The sequence below is a fragment of the Vicia villosa genome, unplaced genomic scaffold (genome assembly GCF_029867415.1).
Source record: "Vicia villosa cultivar HV-30 ecotype Madison, WI unplaced genomic scaffold, Vvil1.0 ctg.000538F_1_1, whole genome shotgun sequence".
In the NCBI taxonomy this organism is placed as follows: Eukaryota; Viridiplantae; Streptophyta; class Magnoliopsida; order Fabales; family Fabaceae; genus Vicia; species Vicia villosa.
This window is the reverse complement of record NW_026705247.1, coordinates 572,795-591,898: the sequence shown is the minus strand read 5'-3', so window position 1 is coordinate 591,898 and position 19,104 is coordinate 572,795. Positions and strand designations below refer to the sequence as shown.

Genomic DNA, 19,104 nt, shown 5'->3' with positions numbered 1-19,104 from the left:
TTCCATAAGATCAACCATTTAAGAGATATGGAGCTTCAAAGTTGGTATCTTTTGAAAATTTCACTTAAAACCTCATTTTCTTCAAAGTTCATGGATCTTTTTCACCCATTTCCTTAAAGGTCTTGAAGAAACTTTCAACTAGGGTTTTGAAGTATGTAATATGAGCTTTCCAAAATGTCCAAGAGCATGAAAAAATATGGAGTGTAGCTATGGCTTTGAATTTCTCCATTAGTGATCATTTTCACTTGAAATTTCAAGTCATTTTGCCAAAGTTTTGAACCATATGGTCTATGATCCAAGTAATGATGCATAGATGCAATAATTGGAAGATATTTTCTGATTTGAGACAGATGGGAAAGAGATAAGAAGCATAGCCAATTTTAACCATGGTTTAGTCACTTTAACCATATGCATTTAATGGTAAGATTCCTTTCTATCTCTTAAGTGCCAAATCACCATTCTTGGATCAACTTGCAAGGGCTTGTATTCAGAATCCATGGCCTATAAATAGAGGTGTAAATCACTCTTCCAAAATCACACCAAAACCTCACAAAAGATAGGTTTTCTCTTTCTTTCTTGAATTGCAAGTTTCTTAAGTTTCAAAGAGGTAGAAATCTCAACCTCTAAACCCTTGAAGTTCTGGCCAAAATAATGCTTCCCACAACTCATAAACATCATATGGGATGTGCTTGATCCATTCATACACCCCAAAACACTTCAAATCTCAGAATCACTACCTCACTTCCATATGAACACATATTGAGCCTTATCATGCCAAATTTCACTCAGGCTCATTTCTGTCCAAACTAACACTTCAAACACCATCCATATACTTCATATGAACTATCCCAACACTCATCATCAACCAAAAACTTCAGAATCATCAAGCTCGATTCACACTTGGTCCTACTGCAGATCGGGTTCCATGGAATGATCCAGGTGAATTCAATCCATCCCAAGCATCCAGACACCTTCCCTAAGGTCCATTGAAGCTATCCAGATCATCAAACAACTTCTGTAACACCTCTACTGAAGAATTCGATTTCCAGTTGTGCCGTTTTTAAGGTAAGTGTTCATGAACTTCAAACTCTATTCTCCATGCATCATAAATGAAATATGAACATACCATCTTGTTTCTGCACCTACGAGGATCATTAACCCTCAATCAATTGCATCATATCATGATCATACACGATTTCACAATGATTTGTCATATTAGGGTTCTTCGTGTTCATCAGAGAATTAATGATCTTAGAGTGAAAATAAATAAAATTAAATGATACCATCATGTTCCTTGTGAAAAACCGAGTGAGATAGACCCTTTACTTGATCAAAACCACACAGATTTGGAGATTTTCAAAAATCAGTTAGGGTTGTGTTCTTGGCGCGTTTTTTGGTTTGAGAAATTCAAATATTTGTTTCAAAATATATTCAATTGAAGGCGTATGTATTACAAGCCACAAGCGTGGCTCAGTTGGCAAGTGTTTTGGTTGGTGAGAGAGAGGGCGTGGGTTCAAACCCTGGCAGGACCAAACCATTTTTTTTTACAACTATTTTTCTTCAATTTTTTTTACACAACTTCATCAATTAATTTAACCAATCAAATTAACTCATTTTAATTTCATTTTTTGTACACTCCTCATTTAATATATGTATTTTATGCATACCAAAAAAAATCACCAAAAAATATTTATTTAATACATTTTTAAATAGGTTTAAAATGACATTTTTTTAAGTGTTTTTAAATACTTTAAAAATTGTTTTTCATTTGATTTTTCAAACTTAATCATTTGTAAATATTTTGTGATCAAACCCTAATCATTTAGGTGTAAATTAAGTATAATCTTTGTGTTTATCTTAGTTAATTTGATCTCTTTCAAAATTTCAAACCGTTTCAAAACAAACGATCACAGTTTTTCAAAACAATAAACCTTTTCTTTTTTGGTTTTCTTTTCAAAAGAAACTATTGATTAAATCTTTTTTTTTGGATTGATCAATTGATTTTCAACCATGGGCCTCCATGTAGGTATAAGTCCCGAGCCCTTTTTGTATATACCCTTTCCTTTTTCTTTGTACAGTTTTTCAAAATAGAAAACTCCTTTCAAAACAAAACTTTCAAACAGTTTTTCAAACGACGAAACCTTGAGTCTGTTAATAAAATAATCAACCATGTTTTATGAAAATAAAACATGGGCCTCCACATAGGTATAAGTCCCATTCCAGTACATGAAATTAGGTATTTCATTGTACACCTTTTTTGTACATATCTCGATCAGTTTGATTTTTAACTTTGAACAACAAATCAAAAAATGAAGGTTTTCTTTAAATCTTCCCAAAAATACCATGGGCCTCCATGTAGGTATAAGTCCCAAGCCCCTTTGTAAATACTTGTTTACATAGCTTTGAATAAACTCAAGTGGGCCTCTCCCCGAGTATAAGTCCCGAGCCCCCCGTGTTTACAAACGGATCATGCTTACAGGTATATTTCCTTCATAAACTCCATTGTATACACACACCTTGTCATATATATGTGCTTGTTCATACTTGTTCATATTTGTTCATGTACTTGTTCATATTTGCTCGTACTTGTTCATGTTTGTGATTGTGTTATATATATGCTTGTTCAACTTAGTACAACACTAGGTTCCCCATAGCCTCCTATTGGGCTTCGTGCAAAGAATCTCCCTAGTTTAGGTTAGGACATAGAGTATGGTTTCCCGGTGAAATCGCTCTAAGAGCTCAAACCAACTATACCATGCCTCCCCTTGGGCTTTGTACAAACGAGTGTCCCTCCCATAGCCTCCTCTTGGGCTTACAATGCAAGGACCCTGGATTGTCCCTCCCATAGCCTCCTCTTGGGCTTACAATGCAAGGACCCTCGGATAGCCTCCTCTTGAGCTTCGTACAAGGACCCACGGGCTTCTGATAAGCATCCCCAATATCCAAATCAAATACCCTAGGAGATTAGACATTTATCATCTCTATGATAGGAGTATCTCTTCTATATCATCACAAACAATCAATCAATCAATCACTCAATCAAACTTTTTTGCCACAAGGCTGGCTAATCAATCAAACCTTTTTTCCACCATATTGGCTGATTAATCAAAGTTTTTGTCACAAGGCTGACTTCATTGAAACTTTTGCCACAAGGCTGGCTGATTAATCAAAAATTTTTGTCACAAGGCTGACTTCATTGAAAGTTTTTGCCACAAGGCTGGCTAAAAAACATCTTTATCATTCTAAGCACCATAAGTGGCATGGCCCAGGGCTTATAATGAAAAGATTTTCAAACAAAAATCAAACAGATGTATGTGATGATATAAATTAGATACATCGAACATTTAGATGACATTTGTCTCTTATCCTTTGCTTCCACTAGCATAAGTGGGAACTACGATTGCTCTGACTTTCTCAACATCCCTTTGAGAATACGTAGGCACAAGGTCGTATCCTTGGCGAGCAAAACTTCTCCCTCAAACCACTCAAACCTTAGCACCCGTAGACCCCGAGCTACAGATGCTCTGATTCCCTCTAGGGGATATGTATGCAGAGGATCGCGATGATCTTTGCGAGCATAATCAAACAAACACCTTAGGTCCCACCTATTTCACAAGAACCTCTCAATAACATGGAATGAAAAACATAGAAAAGAAACCTATAGAGTACTATAGATACGTTGGGTGCTAATACCTTCCCTTCGTATAACCAACCCTCTTACCCAAAGATCTCTCCCTCACTTTTAAGGTTATTGCAGCTTTTTTCCTTTTCCTACTTTGGAAACAATAAAAAGTTTGGTCGGAACAAAAGAAAAATCATTTTTTTGAGCACTCGAGCCCAAAGAAGGCATCAGGTGTCTCATCCCGAAAAAAGATACGATTTTTCCCCGCGACACAACCCAAACTCAACCCTATTATGCCTTAGCCTTAATGATTTTCTCTTCCTCACACTTAAGATTTCAGTTTAAGTCTTCTCAAATCTCTCCTAGCAGTATTGCGCCATCTTCTCATCTTCTTTTCCAAATGCATATCACTTATTCTTTTTTAGTCTTTTATCTCTTAAGTTCTTTCTTTTCTAATATTTCATCTCCTCTTTTCTTCTATTTCATTATAATGTTTTTGATATTGCTTTATGCTACTATTTTATATTTTTTATTCCACTTTTATCTAATATTATTTTTGTGTATTAAATTAAAAATTGTTATCCAAATATGATGAATTTTGTTGTTATTTGATAATGCATAAATGACTAAATACAAAGTTATGTTGTCATCTATATGTGTATGTATGACTCAATAAATTTTTGTAAAAAAAACCGAACCAATCCAAACCATATTGTTTTGGTTTGGTTAGGTTTTAATTCTAAAAGCCAACCGAGTCAAACCAAACCGCATACTTTTTTCTTTTGTGGTTCGGATTATTTTTTACGTCAAAACCGTCCAAACCACACAGCAAACACCCTTACGTACCTAGCATAATCACCCCCTGACTTTGAGGTTTTCTTGTAGTGATTCAATGTCTTAATATGCTAAGAAAATTGGGCAAGTCAAATTCGTCAACAAAATTTTAATTTGTGTAATCAAAAAGCATATTGTTAAGAGTCTCACATTGAACAATGTATGGCCTGAGCATGTGTTTATAAGTGGGGGTAGTCCTCATATTATTAGCTGGTTTTGTAGAGATGAATTAAGATCAACCACATTTTTTAACATGATATCAGAGTCTCGTTTAAAATTTGATGGCTCACCTACTATCATATTTCCGTTATCGCACCATCTACTATTTATTTTTACGCTCCAGTTGTCGGATATGAGACAATCCTAAATCCTATAGACGACACCTTTTAAATTAGCTATTGTCCAGATATTTAACTACCAAACTAAATTTACCGGCTCTTAAACTGCATATAGGCAGAATGACCTACCTGATCAATATTTTAGAACATGAAGCACGGCCAGTTAAATAACATGAATCAAGAAAGGTTATTAGCTTTAGACAATATTATTCAACATGAGGAAAGGGTGAGTAGGTTTTATGATAAGAAGGTCAACAAGAAAGAGCTTCACTAAGATATTTAATATCAAAAACAATTTTACCAATGGATACTAAATTTTGAAGCCTTGGAAAGATGGACTCCAAATTGGGAAGATCTTTTATTGTCAAGAAAATATCTTAGAATAACACTTATTTAGTTTGAGATATATGGTCAAACAATGGCCTTTTATTCACAAATGGGAAATACTTTAAATACTTTTAATCTCATGAAGTCAAAAATTCTTAAATTAACATTACGAGTGTGATAGACAAATGAGAGTTATATAAGTTTTTCTGTAGTTATATAAGTTTGTTTCAGCTTTAAAAAAATTATTTTTTTTTTGTATTTTTGAAAATAAATTTTTCAAAATCGTTTTTTAAAATATTACAAGTTTTTTATATTTATTTTTTTCTAAAATGAAACACTAATTTTGACATCCTATAACATAAACATACATTATTGAAGACGAAAACTTAGTCAAAATTGCTATTTTTTAAAAAAATTGTATTTTGAAAATGATTTTTATGAAAATCTATTTGAAATAGCTTCAAAATTAAGTTATTTTTTGAAATTTTGATATCCAATTTTTTTTCTCATAAATAGATGAAATACCTAAAATCACATTTTAAGAATAATTATTCACACAAAACTTTCATTTGAAGTTTTTATAAAAAGTTTCTTTGTAAAAAATTTTTCACAAAATTATGTAGCACTATAAAAATCATTTTTAAAAATAGCCAAATCAAACGGACCCTAAGTCTCAATTTTTTTTTGGGGGTCATGTAGATTATTTGTACTTTAATCGTGATAAAACAAATAGAGGTCATATTAAATTAAGGCTTAATTGTGACAAACATTTTATGAAGTCCTATTTAGCTACGACTTAAGTGTGATAAATTTTTGTCATGTGCGGTAATCCGTCTTTCACGCCCTCAAAGATGACCCTGTCTTTAACGATAGATTTCCTTTTTTCCATTAAGGAATATGAGACAATTAAGATTATGTTTGAGAGTTTGGAGGAGAGGGTAGGAGAAAGTTTCTGAAATCAGTTTTTTTAAAATATAGAAAAATATTTAACTTTTTGTTTAAATTAATTTTGTATAGAATAATAAAAGAGTGTATATCATTATCATATTTCTAATTTTTCAAATACTATAACAATATAAAAGATATTTTGAAAATTCAAGCAAGTCTTCCAAAACTCTCATTAAATATAAATTTTGAGTTCTCCATATTAGAAGATTTTTTATGTTAAAAATAAAAGCAAACTCTTCCAATCAAAATTATCCAATTCTTTTCTTCTATTTTTTCAAAGCCTTTCCTTTCTTTTCTCTTCAAACTTTCAAACATAGTCTAAGAGATTGTTGTGGTCCTTTAAAATAATAGTTTGAAGATGCTAGTTTGAGATGAATGGATGGTTGAGATGCTAGTTTGAAGATTATTTAAAATAATATACGTTGAGACGTATTCCCTCCGACCTTATTTATAAGCAAATATTTCTTTTTAAGTTTATTGAGTAATGAACGTATCTGGTCTACATAATAGACCAGATACATTCATTACTCATGAACTTAAAAAAGGAATATTTGCTTATAAATAAAACCAGAGGGAATACATCGGTAAGGTCTGAAGTTAATTACTTTGAATTGTACATTCTAACTAGTATTTAGGGTAGTCATTGGAGTAGGTAGATATTCAATTAACATATCACTTTTTTTTAGCATTTACCATTTGTAGTTTGAAAGCTTTGGTGGCACTCTCAAGAAAATAAAGCATAACATGAGCTTTGAAAGAAAACAAAGAATGTGAAGAATGGCATAGGAAGAAAGACTCTATGTATTTCAAATGATTTGTAGATGCAAGATGATCTAAAAATGAAAACAAATTGATTTTGAAAGCGAAAGGGATGAGTAACTAAGACCACCAAATAGCTTGTTTTCCTCATGGGTTCCATTTTCATGTTAATGAATTCCATTTTCTATTTCAAAATCCACCTAAAAAGATTATCCAACTGCACACACACAAAAGGATAAAAGTCACACGACTTATAGCATGTTTGGATTAGCTTTTGAAAGACTCAGAATCAATTCTAGAGAGGTAGAATTGATTCTGAATGATTTTGACGTTTTTTTTATCAAAAGTAGAATTGATTCTGCTTTCAGAATTGATCCTACTTGAAGCTAGAATTTGTAGCTTTTATCTCCAGAATTAATTATGGGTAATTTTTATACTGAAATTTATTGTTCAACTCACTTTTCATAAATGTATCCAAACATAAATTCATTCTGCTAAACTCAATTCTATTAAAATCAATTCTACTAAACTCAATTCTGATAGAATCAATTTTATTCATCGCCAATTCATATTTGATATTTTATTCTTTATTCTGATTTTTATCTCAATTTTTTAGTTTAAGTTGCGTCAATTATAAGTTGTTTTACAGTTTACAATCAACACTAATAATTTATGAGTGCCAAATAATTTGCTCTTAAAAAAAAAAAAGATAATTTTCAATAGAAAAATGATAAACTAATGAAACATTAAAAAGATAAATTAATGAAACATTACATAATTGCGGCTGTCCCATTCTTTTGAGAAAATTCGACAGTTATCTAGAAGAAACAAAAATTAATCAACTCATGCCACGTAAGCAAACAAATCTCATTCTTCTATTCGATTCTCTTCTTCTCGCTTCACGAACCTTCTCAAACATTCATATCGAGTCTTCCGAAACCAACAACCTCGTATCCATTATAAATTACTACATTCTCTTCATCTTTCTTCCATTAACATAGCAACTGAACAACATTAATTTTTTAAGAAATCATAAACAAATTTCAAGTTAACAAAACATGATGCATTTTAACAACAACAACAAGAGGACACTGTTACCTTTCTCCTCGTACGAAACTCAATGGGGTGCTCCTCGTTACAACAAGACACCGTCAAAGGTGGTTTCGATTCCGGTTCTTTTTGTTGGGTCTGAGAAAAACAGAACCGCTTCAGCAACAAAGATACAAAGGGTTGCAAGAGGGTATCTTGTGAGGAAGAGTATGAAGAAGATGTTGAAGATGAAAGTGGAGTTGGAGGAGATTGACAAGAAGGTGAATAATGAAGAAACTGTGAAGATGATGAAGAATGAGCAAAAGGAGAGGATAAGGATCGGTGAAACAATCATGAATCTGCTTCTTAGGTTGGATTGTGTTAGAGTGTTTCATTGTTCTGCTCTTAGGGAGTTCCGAAAGTCCCTCATTAGAAGGGCCGTTTTTCTACAAGAATTTGTTGATCAAATTCAAATGGTGAGTCCCACGGACGAGGTTGAAGATGTTGAGGGTGAGTGTGATGTAGTTGAAGAGAATTGTTTGGAGAGGGAAGAGGTGGGGTGTGAGGATGAACATGTTGTTAATGGTCAGAAAACTGAAGTCTTGGAAAATGAGGATGGTGAGGGTAAGGTGAATTGTATGGAGAAGGAAGAAGGGGGGTATGAGGTGGAGAATGAGGGAGGTGAAAAAATGAAATATTTGGTGAGTGAACATGATGGTGAGGGTAAATGTGTAAAAGAAGAGGAGAATTGTTTGATGAAGGTAAAAGAGAAAGAGGATCTAGATGAGGATGAGAAGAAGATGGAGGTAGAAGAAAGTGTGGGATCAAGTTTGGTGGAGAAAGGAATTGAGGAGGGTGGTGTGGATGTGAAAGAAGAGGAGGGTAGAAATGTAATTGTAAGTGAGGAGCTGGAAGAGGATGAGAATAGAGAAATACTGAGAAGGATGATGGATGATAATGAGAAGATGATGTATATGATGACACAATTGTTTGAGAGAAATGAGAAGCAAACTTCACTTCTTACATCTCTCACACAAAGAGTAGAACACCTTGAGAGAGCATTCACTTGTGATAAGTTAAAGAAGAAGAATAAGAGGAGAAGACATGTTGATGCCAAACATAGATATAATGGTTGCATATGATGACTTTTGCTTTGTTATGTGATTTTGGTTTTTTGTATTTTTCTTTAGTACTGAATTTGTTGTCTCATTTAGGTGTTTATTGTGATCAATGAAACTACTAAATTCAATGAAGTTGCTTATTAGTTTTCTTAGATGATGTGGTAGTGCTACTATTTGGATGCTGTATGATTTAATTTTGGAAATTCCTTTTCTCAAATCTTTGGGTCCTATTTAATGAAAACTTAAACACCTTGCAAATGAAATTTAAATTTATTTAAATTTAATGGCAAAAGGTTTGTGCTAAGAGGAGCCAAAACCTAAATACTATTGAATTAGTCAGCAATAAATCTTTTAAGCAGACCATACAACATGGAGCCTAATTACAAATTTTCTTGTTCAGTCTGCAAAGTGAGGACCAGTTCCTTGACTTTTGAGGGAATGTTATTTATTCTAAGATGGATTTGCAGTTAGGCTGCCATCATATGCAAATGGAAAGAGGAGGGTGAATACAAAACTTCCTTCATGAACCAAACATTTTGATATCTATTCATGCCATTAGGACTTGCAAATTCTCCTACTTTATTTCAAGCCTTAATAAACAGATTGTGTTATTATACATGAACAATTTGGTCTCTCGCATAAAGCATCTTGTTCTTACCGGCCTCATATTTAAGAGATCATGTACATTCTAATAATTCAAATCCGAATTTAATAGAGCTCGGCCCATTTTTAAGTCATCGAAGAGGCATGATTGAGTTGAGACAACTTAAATGAGTCAAGTCAAGCAAGTTGCTCGTCCTCATATCTTATTCTTTTTTATTAATGTATTTTAACGCATATAGAGCGTTCCAGGCGTATGAAGTCATAAATGGTTTGTCTTAGACAAATTATTAAGGGATTTGGTTTCAATTGATTATCTTAGATTGATCATTAAGGACTCAGAGAATATCAGATTATATAAAAACTAACTACAATCGTACAAATTGGGAGACATTTTTTTATAGATTCAGACTCATACTTACGACCATGGCCGGCCCAGTGCAGGTGCAGCATGTGCTACCGCACTGGGCCTCAAATTTTAAAGGGCCCAATATCTTTTTAATTACCAAATTTGAAATATTTTGTGCTTATTTTTTGAAATAGATATAAAATTATATTTTGTTTTTAAAATCTATTTTACACTTATATTTCTAAAATATGTGTGAAATCATAATTTATTTTTATAATTAAGATTTTATATTGGTTTTTTTAATTTTAAATCGGTATAAAATCCTATTTTTTAGGCTTATTTTTTAAATTAAAACAGAGTTTTTAAATTGATTGGGCCGGTCCTACTTACGACTCTAACTCACTCTGTGTTGGTAGAATGATCAATTGGTGCAACCTGCGTCGAAGATATTATTCGATGATATTTTAGTGTATATTTTAGTGTATAGTTTATAATTAAAGGATTATGTTACTCATCTGGCTAAAATTGTTTCAAGTTAATATGATATTTCATAGGAAAGAGAAATGTTTCTTTATCCTACCTAAAATGAGATACCTAAGACATTTCCTTACTAGGGAAGGAGTTTCAACAAACTCTTTGGATGATGTAGATCAATACAACCATCATCAGACGTTTCATTAGGTACGACCAGGATCGATATTATTTCTTTAGCTTATACCATATGATGATTAATATTTGTATAAGAAAAGAAAACAAGTTTGCTATCTTTTCACTATATGACCATAAAGGCATAAACAAGGGTGGAATGGAACAACATAGTATCCATCAAAATACATAAAGGAAAACATCAACTTCTTTTGTAAAGAACGTGTTTTTTCCATTCTATTGACAAGTATTGAGAAGAAGATTCGACAGTTATCTAGTACAAAACAAAAAAGTAGAGGGACCCACCGATGGCCATGCCACGTAAGCGGTTATCTCATTCTTCTCCTTGCTTCTATTCGATTCTCTTCTTCTAGCCTCATGAAACTTCTCGAACATTTCCAAACCAACAACCTCGTACGGATACATATTATAAATTATTCTCCTCTATGTTTCTTCCACCAACATAACAGCAACTGAACAACCTTAATTTTCTCGAATATTAGAAACAATTTACAAACACGCAAAACATGATGATACATTTTAACAACAACAGAACCACAAAACCTTTTCGTTACAACAAGACACCGTCAAAGGTGGTTTCGATTCCGGTTCATTTTGTTGGGTCAGAGAGAAACAGAAATGACTCAGCCATGGTGATTCAGAGGGTTGCAAGAGGGTATCTTATGAGGAAGTGTATGAAGAAGATGCTGAAGATGAAGGTGGAGTTGGAGGAGATTGACAAAAAGGTGAATAATGAAGAAACTGTGAAGATGATGAAGAAGGAGCAAAAGGAGAGGATAAGGATGGGTGAAACCATCATGAATTTGCTTCTTAAGTTGGATTCTGTTAGAGTGTTTCATTTTTCTGCTCTTAGGGACTTGAGAAAGTTGCTCATTAAAAGGGCCATTTTTCTTCAAGAATTTATTGATCAGATTCAAACACTGGGTTCCGCAGATGAGGTTGAAGATGTTGAGGGTAAGTGTGAGGAGGATTGTTTGATGAAGGTAAAAGAGGAACAGGGTCAAGATGAGGTTGAGAAGGAAGAAGATAAAGAAGAGAGTGTTGGATCAAGTTTTGAGGAGGGTAGTGAGGATGTGAAAGAAGAGGAGGGTAGGATTGTAATTGGATGTGAAGATGAAGAGGAGGAGAATAGAGAAATGTTGAGAAGGATGATGGATGAGAATGAGATGATGATGTATATGATGACACAATTGTATGAGAAGAATGAGAAACAAGCATCAGTTCTCACATCTCTCACACAAAGAGTGGAGCAACTTGAGAGAGCATTCACTTGTGATAAGTTGAAGAAGAAGAATAAGAGGAGGATATGCCAAACATAGATATAATGGTTGCATATGATGATTTTTGCTTTTGTTGTCTCAATTATGTGCCAATTATGTGCCAATTCTGATTAATGTAACTCTACTAAGTTTAATGAAGTTGTCTATCAATTTCCTTGAGTTTTATAAACTTTTTGCCTTTTCTTTAATTACTCTTGATAACAAATCTGATTCCAAATCCAAAGAACTAGTACTTAATAAAATGTATATTACATGATTACACCAAATCCACAGTGGAAAACTACAACGCTGCAAAAGTTTGTTTTGGAGCTTCTATTAAGTTGCCAGAATGTAACACCGTTCCCGCGGTTGACGGAAGCATGCAACGATCAACCAGATGCAGCAGTCAATTGGTTTTGGAAAAGTTGTGCAGCAGTCTTACCCATGATCCATTCTAAATCAGATGAAGGCAGAGATATTTCATTCCCAATAAGTTGCACTGCTTCTTTGGCTCCTTTGTAGCCACACTCAGGAACAACAAATGGAAAATCACTGCAACATCAAGGTTGATAGAAGCTTAACATGATATTTTATTAACAGAAATTCTTATACTCCTTTTGTTGTTTTTCCTGTATGGAATGGAAGTTACGTACCTGCCCCATATTACATGGTTAGCACCAAAGCTAGAGACTATTTGGGACAAGACAGGAGATAAATCCAGATAAGGAAATTGTGTCCTTGATACTCTGAAAAGTGCACTAAATTTCACATATACCTGCCATCATAAATTCAAATTTTAGTATTCTTAATGCCAGAATCTTCGCCTTTGTTTTAAAAACCGAGCCAAATCAGCTGGTTCAACCAGTTGAATTGAAAACAACAGTTTGTCATTTGGTTCACTTACTTGGGGGAATCTAGATAAATTTAAAAGCTTGGAAAACACAAGACCTTCTTCATCATTTCTGCACAAAAGTATTCATGTAAGTGTAACTATCTAGGCCTTTAAAACAGTGAACAGAGCGTTGCTTACAATGGTGGTTTGCAGAAGGCCACATGATCAAGCAATACAACTGTTGATGGAAATTCTGTGCACAGTTCCTCGATTTCAGAAATATGCAGATCAAGCCCCTGAAATTATTCATCCGTCTCTTATATTTCGATAAATTAACAAGGATTAATCAAACAGATTTAACAAAATGTTAGGGACTAATTAATTGGATATGATAAACTTCGAATAGTAATTACTCGTTTTGAGGAAAAAAGTCAGAGAGAAGATGTAAGTGAGTGTTTGGTTTTGAGGTGACAAGAACTTCTTTTGAATCAATTAATTCTATAAAATTAACTACGGCTAAAGACGAGTTTAATGTAAATTAGAAAAAACACCTTCATACACATGAAGCCCACTGGTACATTGAGTTCACCAGCCCTTTTGAAAATTGCCTTCCCTATTTCATTTGTCATCTGCAATCATCATTTAAATATTAATCAAGACAAATTCGATAAAGTTCCGATTACTAATAAGAAGATGTGAGAAAAGAAAACAAGTTTCCTACCTTTTCACCAGATGGCCATAAATAAGGGTTGAATCGAACAGCGCGGTAGCCATCCTAATCCAAACAAAAATAAAACATCAATTTATTTGTAAAGAACTCACATGTCTGATGTGATATATGAAGTACTGCCAAAGACACGAACCCAATATCAATACGGATATATATAGAACTTGATACTAATTTGCAATAATGGAAGTGATTGAAACCACATGTGTTAGTATTGCATTAGTGTACGACTCCAACACGTGTTTGACTCTGGATATATCTTCATTCTAAAGTGTCGATGCTACATAGAATATGATAGATGAAAATGAAGCATTAGACCTTGAGGACAAGATTTTCAAACTCCTTAAGGCCGCTTCCATCATCAGCTGGATTGGCAAGACAACAGCCAACAAATTTGTTCGGATGTTTCTTCAAAACACTGACCAACAAACAAATTCATATGAATAATAATAACACACATATCCTAGCAAATCTGGTATTCTATAAATGTCAAATGCTGAGATATTAATATTATACTAAAACTAGATGTTTCATCTTCATTTTATCTACCGTTCTAATTGGACAAACGGCTTAATTAAGCACTTATATCATATGCTTACTATATAATTGCTTATGTATAAGTTATTTCTATAACAAAAGATAAAATAAACTTCAATTGTTTTGATACAAGTTATAAATTGTTTTCATAAACTACAATAAAAGATTACGGAAATAAGCTGAAAACAGCTTATGGATATGTCAAAAGTTGTTTCCATTGACATTTTCAAACAGTCTCTCAAATGTTCGGCTTAAGGATATGTCAAAACTTGATTCCATAGGTTCTCAATCAGTCTCACAAGTGTTGATATTAGTATATAAGTTCAAATAAACTAATCCAAAAAACAGGCCCTAGTAGCAACAAAAGCACTGAACATCGAGTTTTTCTTCCATCAAACATGAAAAACAAAGTTAACAAAAAAAAGTTGAAAACATATACCTCGTGACATAACTATGATCAAATTTATGATTTATCGGCTGTACAATGAGTGCACCATCTACTCCTGCTTCCTCCATACACTACAAAAGTTTAGTACCATCATCCACAATACAAAACACAACTCCAATCAGAATCAGTTTTTACATAACTCACTCAAAACAATGTTTTAAAAACCGAATCAGACATTTCAATTTCAACCACTTGAACCTTGAACCAACATTTACAATTATTCGGTTACTTAACCGGTTCAATTACGGCTTTATTCTCGTTCAAACAATTTAAGAAAGTTGAACCACAACTAAGAGGCCTTACCAGTTCAGTTATAAAACATCAAATAAACAATTAGGATTTAAGTAACTCTATGTGTATCACACTTTATAGCATTAACACCTCTGAGAAAAGATATGGCAGTGGCCGTACACAGACACTTGTGATTAAGTTTAATTTATTTATTCATTAATTCAAATTATGAACAAAGAGTCTAAAAATACAAACCTGTAGCAAAAAATCAACATTTCCTGGTAAATCGGGCTCTTGTCCAGGAGAGTAAGGAAATTCACCAGCCTTATAAGTTATAACATTCAAAATCATCACAACCATATCAAAATCATAACAAAATTTACACATAAACATACAAAATCGTTAATTTTTTGAAGTTTGATGTAAACAAGGATTAACCTATTTGTTACCTCTTGAAGGGAAGCCCAGACGTGGAGATGAGAATCGATGATTTTGGTTTTGGAGGTTGAAGTTGAATTTGGGGTTTGAGTGAAAGCCATTGTGATTGATTTTGTAGCAGAAAGAGTTGTGGTTGTGAATCTGAAAGTGGGTTTTTTTGAACAATGATTTGAAGCTATAACTGAAATGGAATGTAAAGTGTTGCTCAATCTTAGCGCCATTTCATGAGATGAATGGTGAATTAACTCACTCTTGGACTCAATTTCTTAATATTTTATTATTATTATTATTATTATTATTATTATTATTATTATTATTATTATTATTATTATTATTATTATTATTATTATTATTATTATTATTATTCTCACTATTTTATTATTATTATCACTATTTTATTATTTTATTATTATTATGAGTAAAAAGGTAGTGCACTGACTGTATAAAAAATCTTTACACGGTTATTCAATGGAAACAATTTATTCTGCCATATCATATCAGTAACTTAAAATTTACAGTATGACTTGACGCTTAACAAAGTCGTGATTGGTTGACAGTGTAAAATATTTTTACACTGTCACTGCATCACCCATTTTCTCTATTATTATTATCACTATTTTATTATTTTATCATTATTATTATTTCATTATTTTTTATTATTTTTTTTTTGGGTATAGCTATTATATTAATTTATTACTAGCAATAGTAGTCAATCTTAGTACTCCTTCCTTTTTTTTAATTAAATATTTTATTTTGTATTTTTTTCTGCAATAAACAATTAAAAGTATTATTGACAAATTTATACCAAATGGTATGTTGAAATTTAAAAACGAAATGTGACATGACAAAAAATTTATGCAAATGTGACATGTAAATTATCTTAATTATTTTAATTTATTTTTTCATATAAATAAAGCAACAATAACTATTATAAATTCACACCTATTTTAAAATTAGTATGGGCCAATCTCAATAACGAGGGTATTAGTTGTCTTATTATATGTCCTAGATTTTTATTTTTATTTTATTAAATTGTGAATCTCATTTGATAATTTATTTTTTTTAGTGAAAATTTAAAAATGCTCTTAATTTTTAGAGATATATCTTCGAACGCATTCATTTTTAATAAAATTGAACGCAAACGACCGAGTCACCTCTATTATACTTATTTTTGAGATGCATATTCTGATAAATCATTTTTTTTACGAAAAAGAGTGTTTTCAGATATGCATATTCGAAACGTTCCGTGTTATGTTCTTTTAACTTAGTATTGGATGTATCCGAATAGGCAGACCTAGTATTCGTGCATCAACAATGTAACAAATACGTAAATACCAACAATGTCCATATTGAAAAAAAGATTAAGATAAATTATAAAACTTGAAAAATACAACTATAAATCAAATTAAGAGTATAAATTTTTTTGTGTTTTTTCTGATGAAATGACAATAAAATTTCGATTCGGAGTCAATTTTTCAAAAATCGACTTTTTTACGCTAGGCCACATAAAGAGTCTCCGACAACAACACCAATTTCAATTAATAACGTGTAGTAAATTGCGTCATGGGTGTTTTTGGAGATACATGTTCGAATGAACCCTAGAAAATTTCGGAGATGCATCTTCGAATCAATATTTGGCAAAAATGAAGTGGTTGTTTGATTTACGAAGGATGAGGTGATTTAAGGTGCATCCGGAGATGCATCTCCAAAACTTTCCGAGTACATTTTTGGGTTTTCAAAGGTGTGGAATAAGGTAAAAGGGTGGGAAAAGAAATTGCCATCATACTTTACAGATTATGACCGGGCCAAACAAATTTGGTTTTGTTATCCTTTGAGTTTTCAAATTGATAATAAGTGGAGAAATTAACTTGTCACCCCATTTTTATACCTGCCACCTCCCAAGGGTGGTGTTTTAACCACTTTACCCCTTTAGTAATATCAGATTTTTTGAAATTTTTGGTTCGTACCGAAAATTTCGCAAATGTACCGGATATTTGATAGGATTTACCAATTTACTGCGCATGATGAGCTATACCGGAGATTTTAAATTTTCGGTACCGGATATTTTAAATTTCCGGTACGAATCACCAGTTAATAATAATACCAGATATTTCAAATTTCCGGTATGCTTTCAGTTTATAAAACTACCGGAAATTTTAAATTTTCGGTACTGGGAGTTAAATTTTTTTAACTTGAATAACATAAATATTAAATCGTCTTAATATATAAGTAGAATAAATTTCATACACAAATATCATTACAATATCACAACAGTTTTTGCATCCATAGAAACATTCTTCCCAATGTCTGACTTTCCTGCCAGTGCTTCCCAGTGTCTGAACCGACCCACATATGCTAATTCCCATGCTTTTTCATTATTAGAATAATTATTCCTCCAACGATCAATGACGGGAGGCAGTGGACAATCGGGTCTCACCTTTATCTGAACCCAATGATTACCGTTGACAAAATCAACAGCAATGATCGTATGTCGACTCGTGTATAGGGGGAGCTATGAGAAGCGAAAAAAATGTTATGTTCATTTACATGGAAAGAGAAAAAAATACAACAGTGTATTTAGAAGCAACAGGGTAACCCATATCGGGAATCGTCATCCATTTCTCCTTACCCTGAAATCCCAAGTGTTTTACGAGTAATGAATTACTAACATCAGAGACAGTGTCATAGAACAACTTGAAAAACAAATCAGCGTGTTGCTGGATTTGAGTATGCAGCTGTCTTCGAACATCATAACATGCTTCTTCCCCCATCCTAATGCAGATGAAATACAACAGAAACCACAATTTTCATCCGGTTCAACATCAACAATGTCATCGATGTATGGATGAAAGAAGGCAGGAAACTGTGACAAGTACTTGGCTTTTGCAGAATTGATAAAAGGTTGCTTACCAATCTGCATGGTAGACGATTGACTCTCACTTGGTTGTGTGCATGATCTCTTTGTAGTCTGACTCCCCTGCGAAACATCAGCATGTTCCCACTGACTTGGATCACGATGCACATCAATTTCTTCCCCCTTTCTACTCTTTTTAACTCCTCTCTTGAAGATGTGGATGGATAGGCAATATCAAGAACTTTTTGTTAGAACAAGATTTGTTCTGATCAATATTCTTAGTTTTGATGATAACAAGTATATGAATTTTGTATGAGATAATGTGATACTCTAATACTATGCAATTTCCGTTTCAGGAATTATATAAAGAGTATGCACTAAATCAGCGCAAGAAGCACTGACTCAGAAGGTTCAGTATGCAACATCAGAACATGGTCTGGCAAGACATCAGAAGATGGTCAAGCAGAATCAGAACATGGGTCTATGGAAGCATCAGAAGAACTTGAGATCAGAAGCAGAAGCACTGAAGTTCTCATGGTATCACGCTCAGAAGCACTTCAAGGTCAGAAGACAAGAAGATGCTTTTCACCAAGCTGTTTGACTCTGATGATATTCAAACGTTTACACAAACATCAGATCAGAAGCAAGTACTAGGCTGGCAGGCTACTCTGACTGACAAAAGGAACGTTAGAAGCTATTAAAGGCAACGTCAGTAGACACAGCGAAAACAAGGCTCGAGGTAGTTGACAAAAGAGTGAAACATTAAATGCAATGTTGTACGGAATACGCAAAGCATTAAATGCTCCCAACGGTCATCTTCTCAAGTGCCTATAAATATGAAGTTCTGATGAGAAGCAAGGTTACAACTTACAAATTACAAACTCTGAACCAACTTGCAGAAACGCTGTCAAATTCAAAAGCTCTCAAACTTCATCATCAAACTCACTACATTGCTGTTGTAATATCTTAGTGAGATTTAAGCTTAAACTTAAGAGAAATCACAGTTGTGATAATAGCTTTATAAGAAGCATTGTAACTCTTAGAATTTGTTTACATTAAGTTGTAAGAACTAGAGTGATCAGGTTGTTGATCAGTATACTCTAGAAAGTCTTAGAGGGTATCTAAGCAGATTGTTCCTAGAGTGATCAGGTTGTGATCAGTATACTCTAGAAGACTTAGCAGTTG

At 33.1% G+C, this 19,104-nt stretch overlaps 3 protein-coding genes across 3 annotated transcripts; 2 read left to right on the top strand and 1 right to left on the bottom strand.

Annotated features, from left to right (window-relative positions):
* The first annotated feature begins 7,821 nt into the window (after window positions 1-7,821).
* Window positions 7,822-9,110, top strand: LOC131629249 (BAG family molecular chaperone regulator 6-like). The gene has a single exon (XM_058900048.1). The coding sequence runs from the start codon at window positions 7,887-7,889 to the stop codon at window positions 8,997-8,999; it is 1,113 nt and encodes a 370-aa protein (XP_058756031.1). The 5' UTR covers window positions 7,822-7,886; the 3' UTR covers window positions 9,000-9,110.
* Window positions 9,111-10,939: 1,829 nt separating this feature from the next.
* Window positions 10,940-12,023, top strand: LOC131629226 (BAG family molecular chaperone regulator 5, mitochondrial-like). Its single transcript, XM_058900023.1, has one exon. The coding sequence runs from the start codon at window positions 11,100-11,102 to the stop codon at window positions 11,910-11,912; it is 813 nt and encodes a 270-aa protein (XP_058756006.1). The 5' UTR covers window positions 10,940-11,099; the 3' UTR covers window positions 11,913-12,023.
* Window positions 11,990-15,305, bottom strand: LOC131629225 (uncharacterized). Its single transcript, XM_058900022.1, has 10 exons — window positions 15,077-15,305; window positions 14,883-14,951; window positions 14,388-14,467; window positions 13,730-13,829; window positions 13,406-13,459; window positions 13,236-13,313; window positions 12,883-12,980; window positions 12,757-12,814; window positions 12,506-12,627; window positions 11,990-12,404 (listed from the first exon to the last, which is right to left on the bottom strand). The coding sequence occupies exons 1-10, from the start codon at window positions 15,284-15,286 to the stop codon at window positions 12,242-12,244; spliced, it is 1,032 nt and encodes a 343-aa protein (XP_058756005.1). The 5' UTR covers window positions 15,287-15,305; the 3' UTR covers window positions 11,990-12,241.
* Between the last annotated feature and the right edge of the window lie 3,799 nt (window positions 15,306-19,104).

Bases quoted from the DNA above. Each gene is read 5' to 3' on its own strand.
- LOC131629226 (XM_058900023.1), top strand. From the start codon at position 11,100: ATGATGATACATTTTAACAACAACAGAACCACAAAACCTTTTCGTTAC.
- LOC131629249 (XM_058900048.1), top strand. From the start codon at position 7,887: ATGATGCATTTTAACAACAACAACAAGAGGACACTGTTACCTTTCTCC.
- LOC131629225 (XM_058900022.1), bottom strand. From the start codon at position 15,286: ATGGCGCTAAGATTGAGCAACACTTTACATTCCATTTCAGTTATAGCT. The intron at 13,830-14,387 runs GTATATGTTTTC...TTTGTTGGTCAG, and splicing joins GATCATAGTTATGTCACGAG to TGTTTTGAAGAAACATCCGA. The intron at 12,815-12,882 runs GTAAGCAACGCT...ACTTTTGTGCAG, and splicing joins GCCTTCTGCAAACCACCATT to AAATGATGAAGAAGGTCTTG.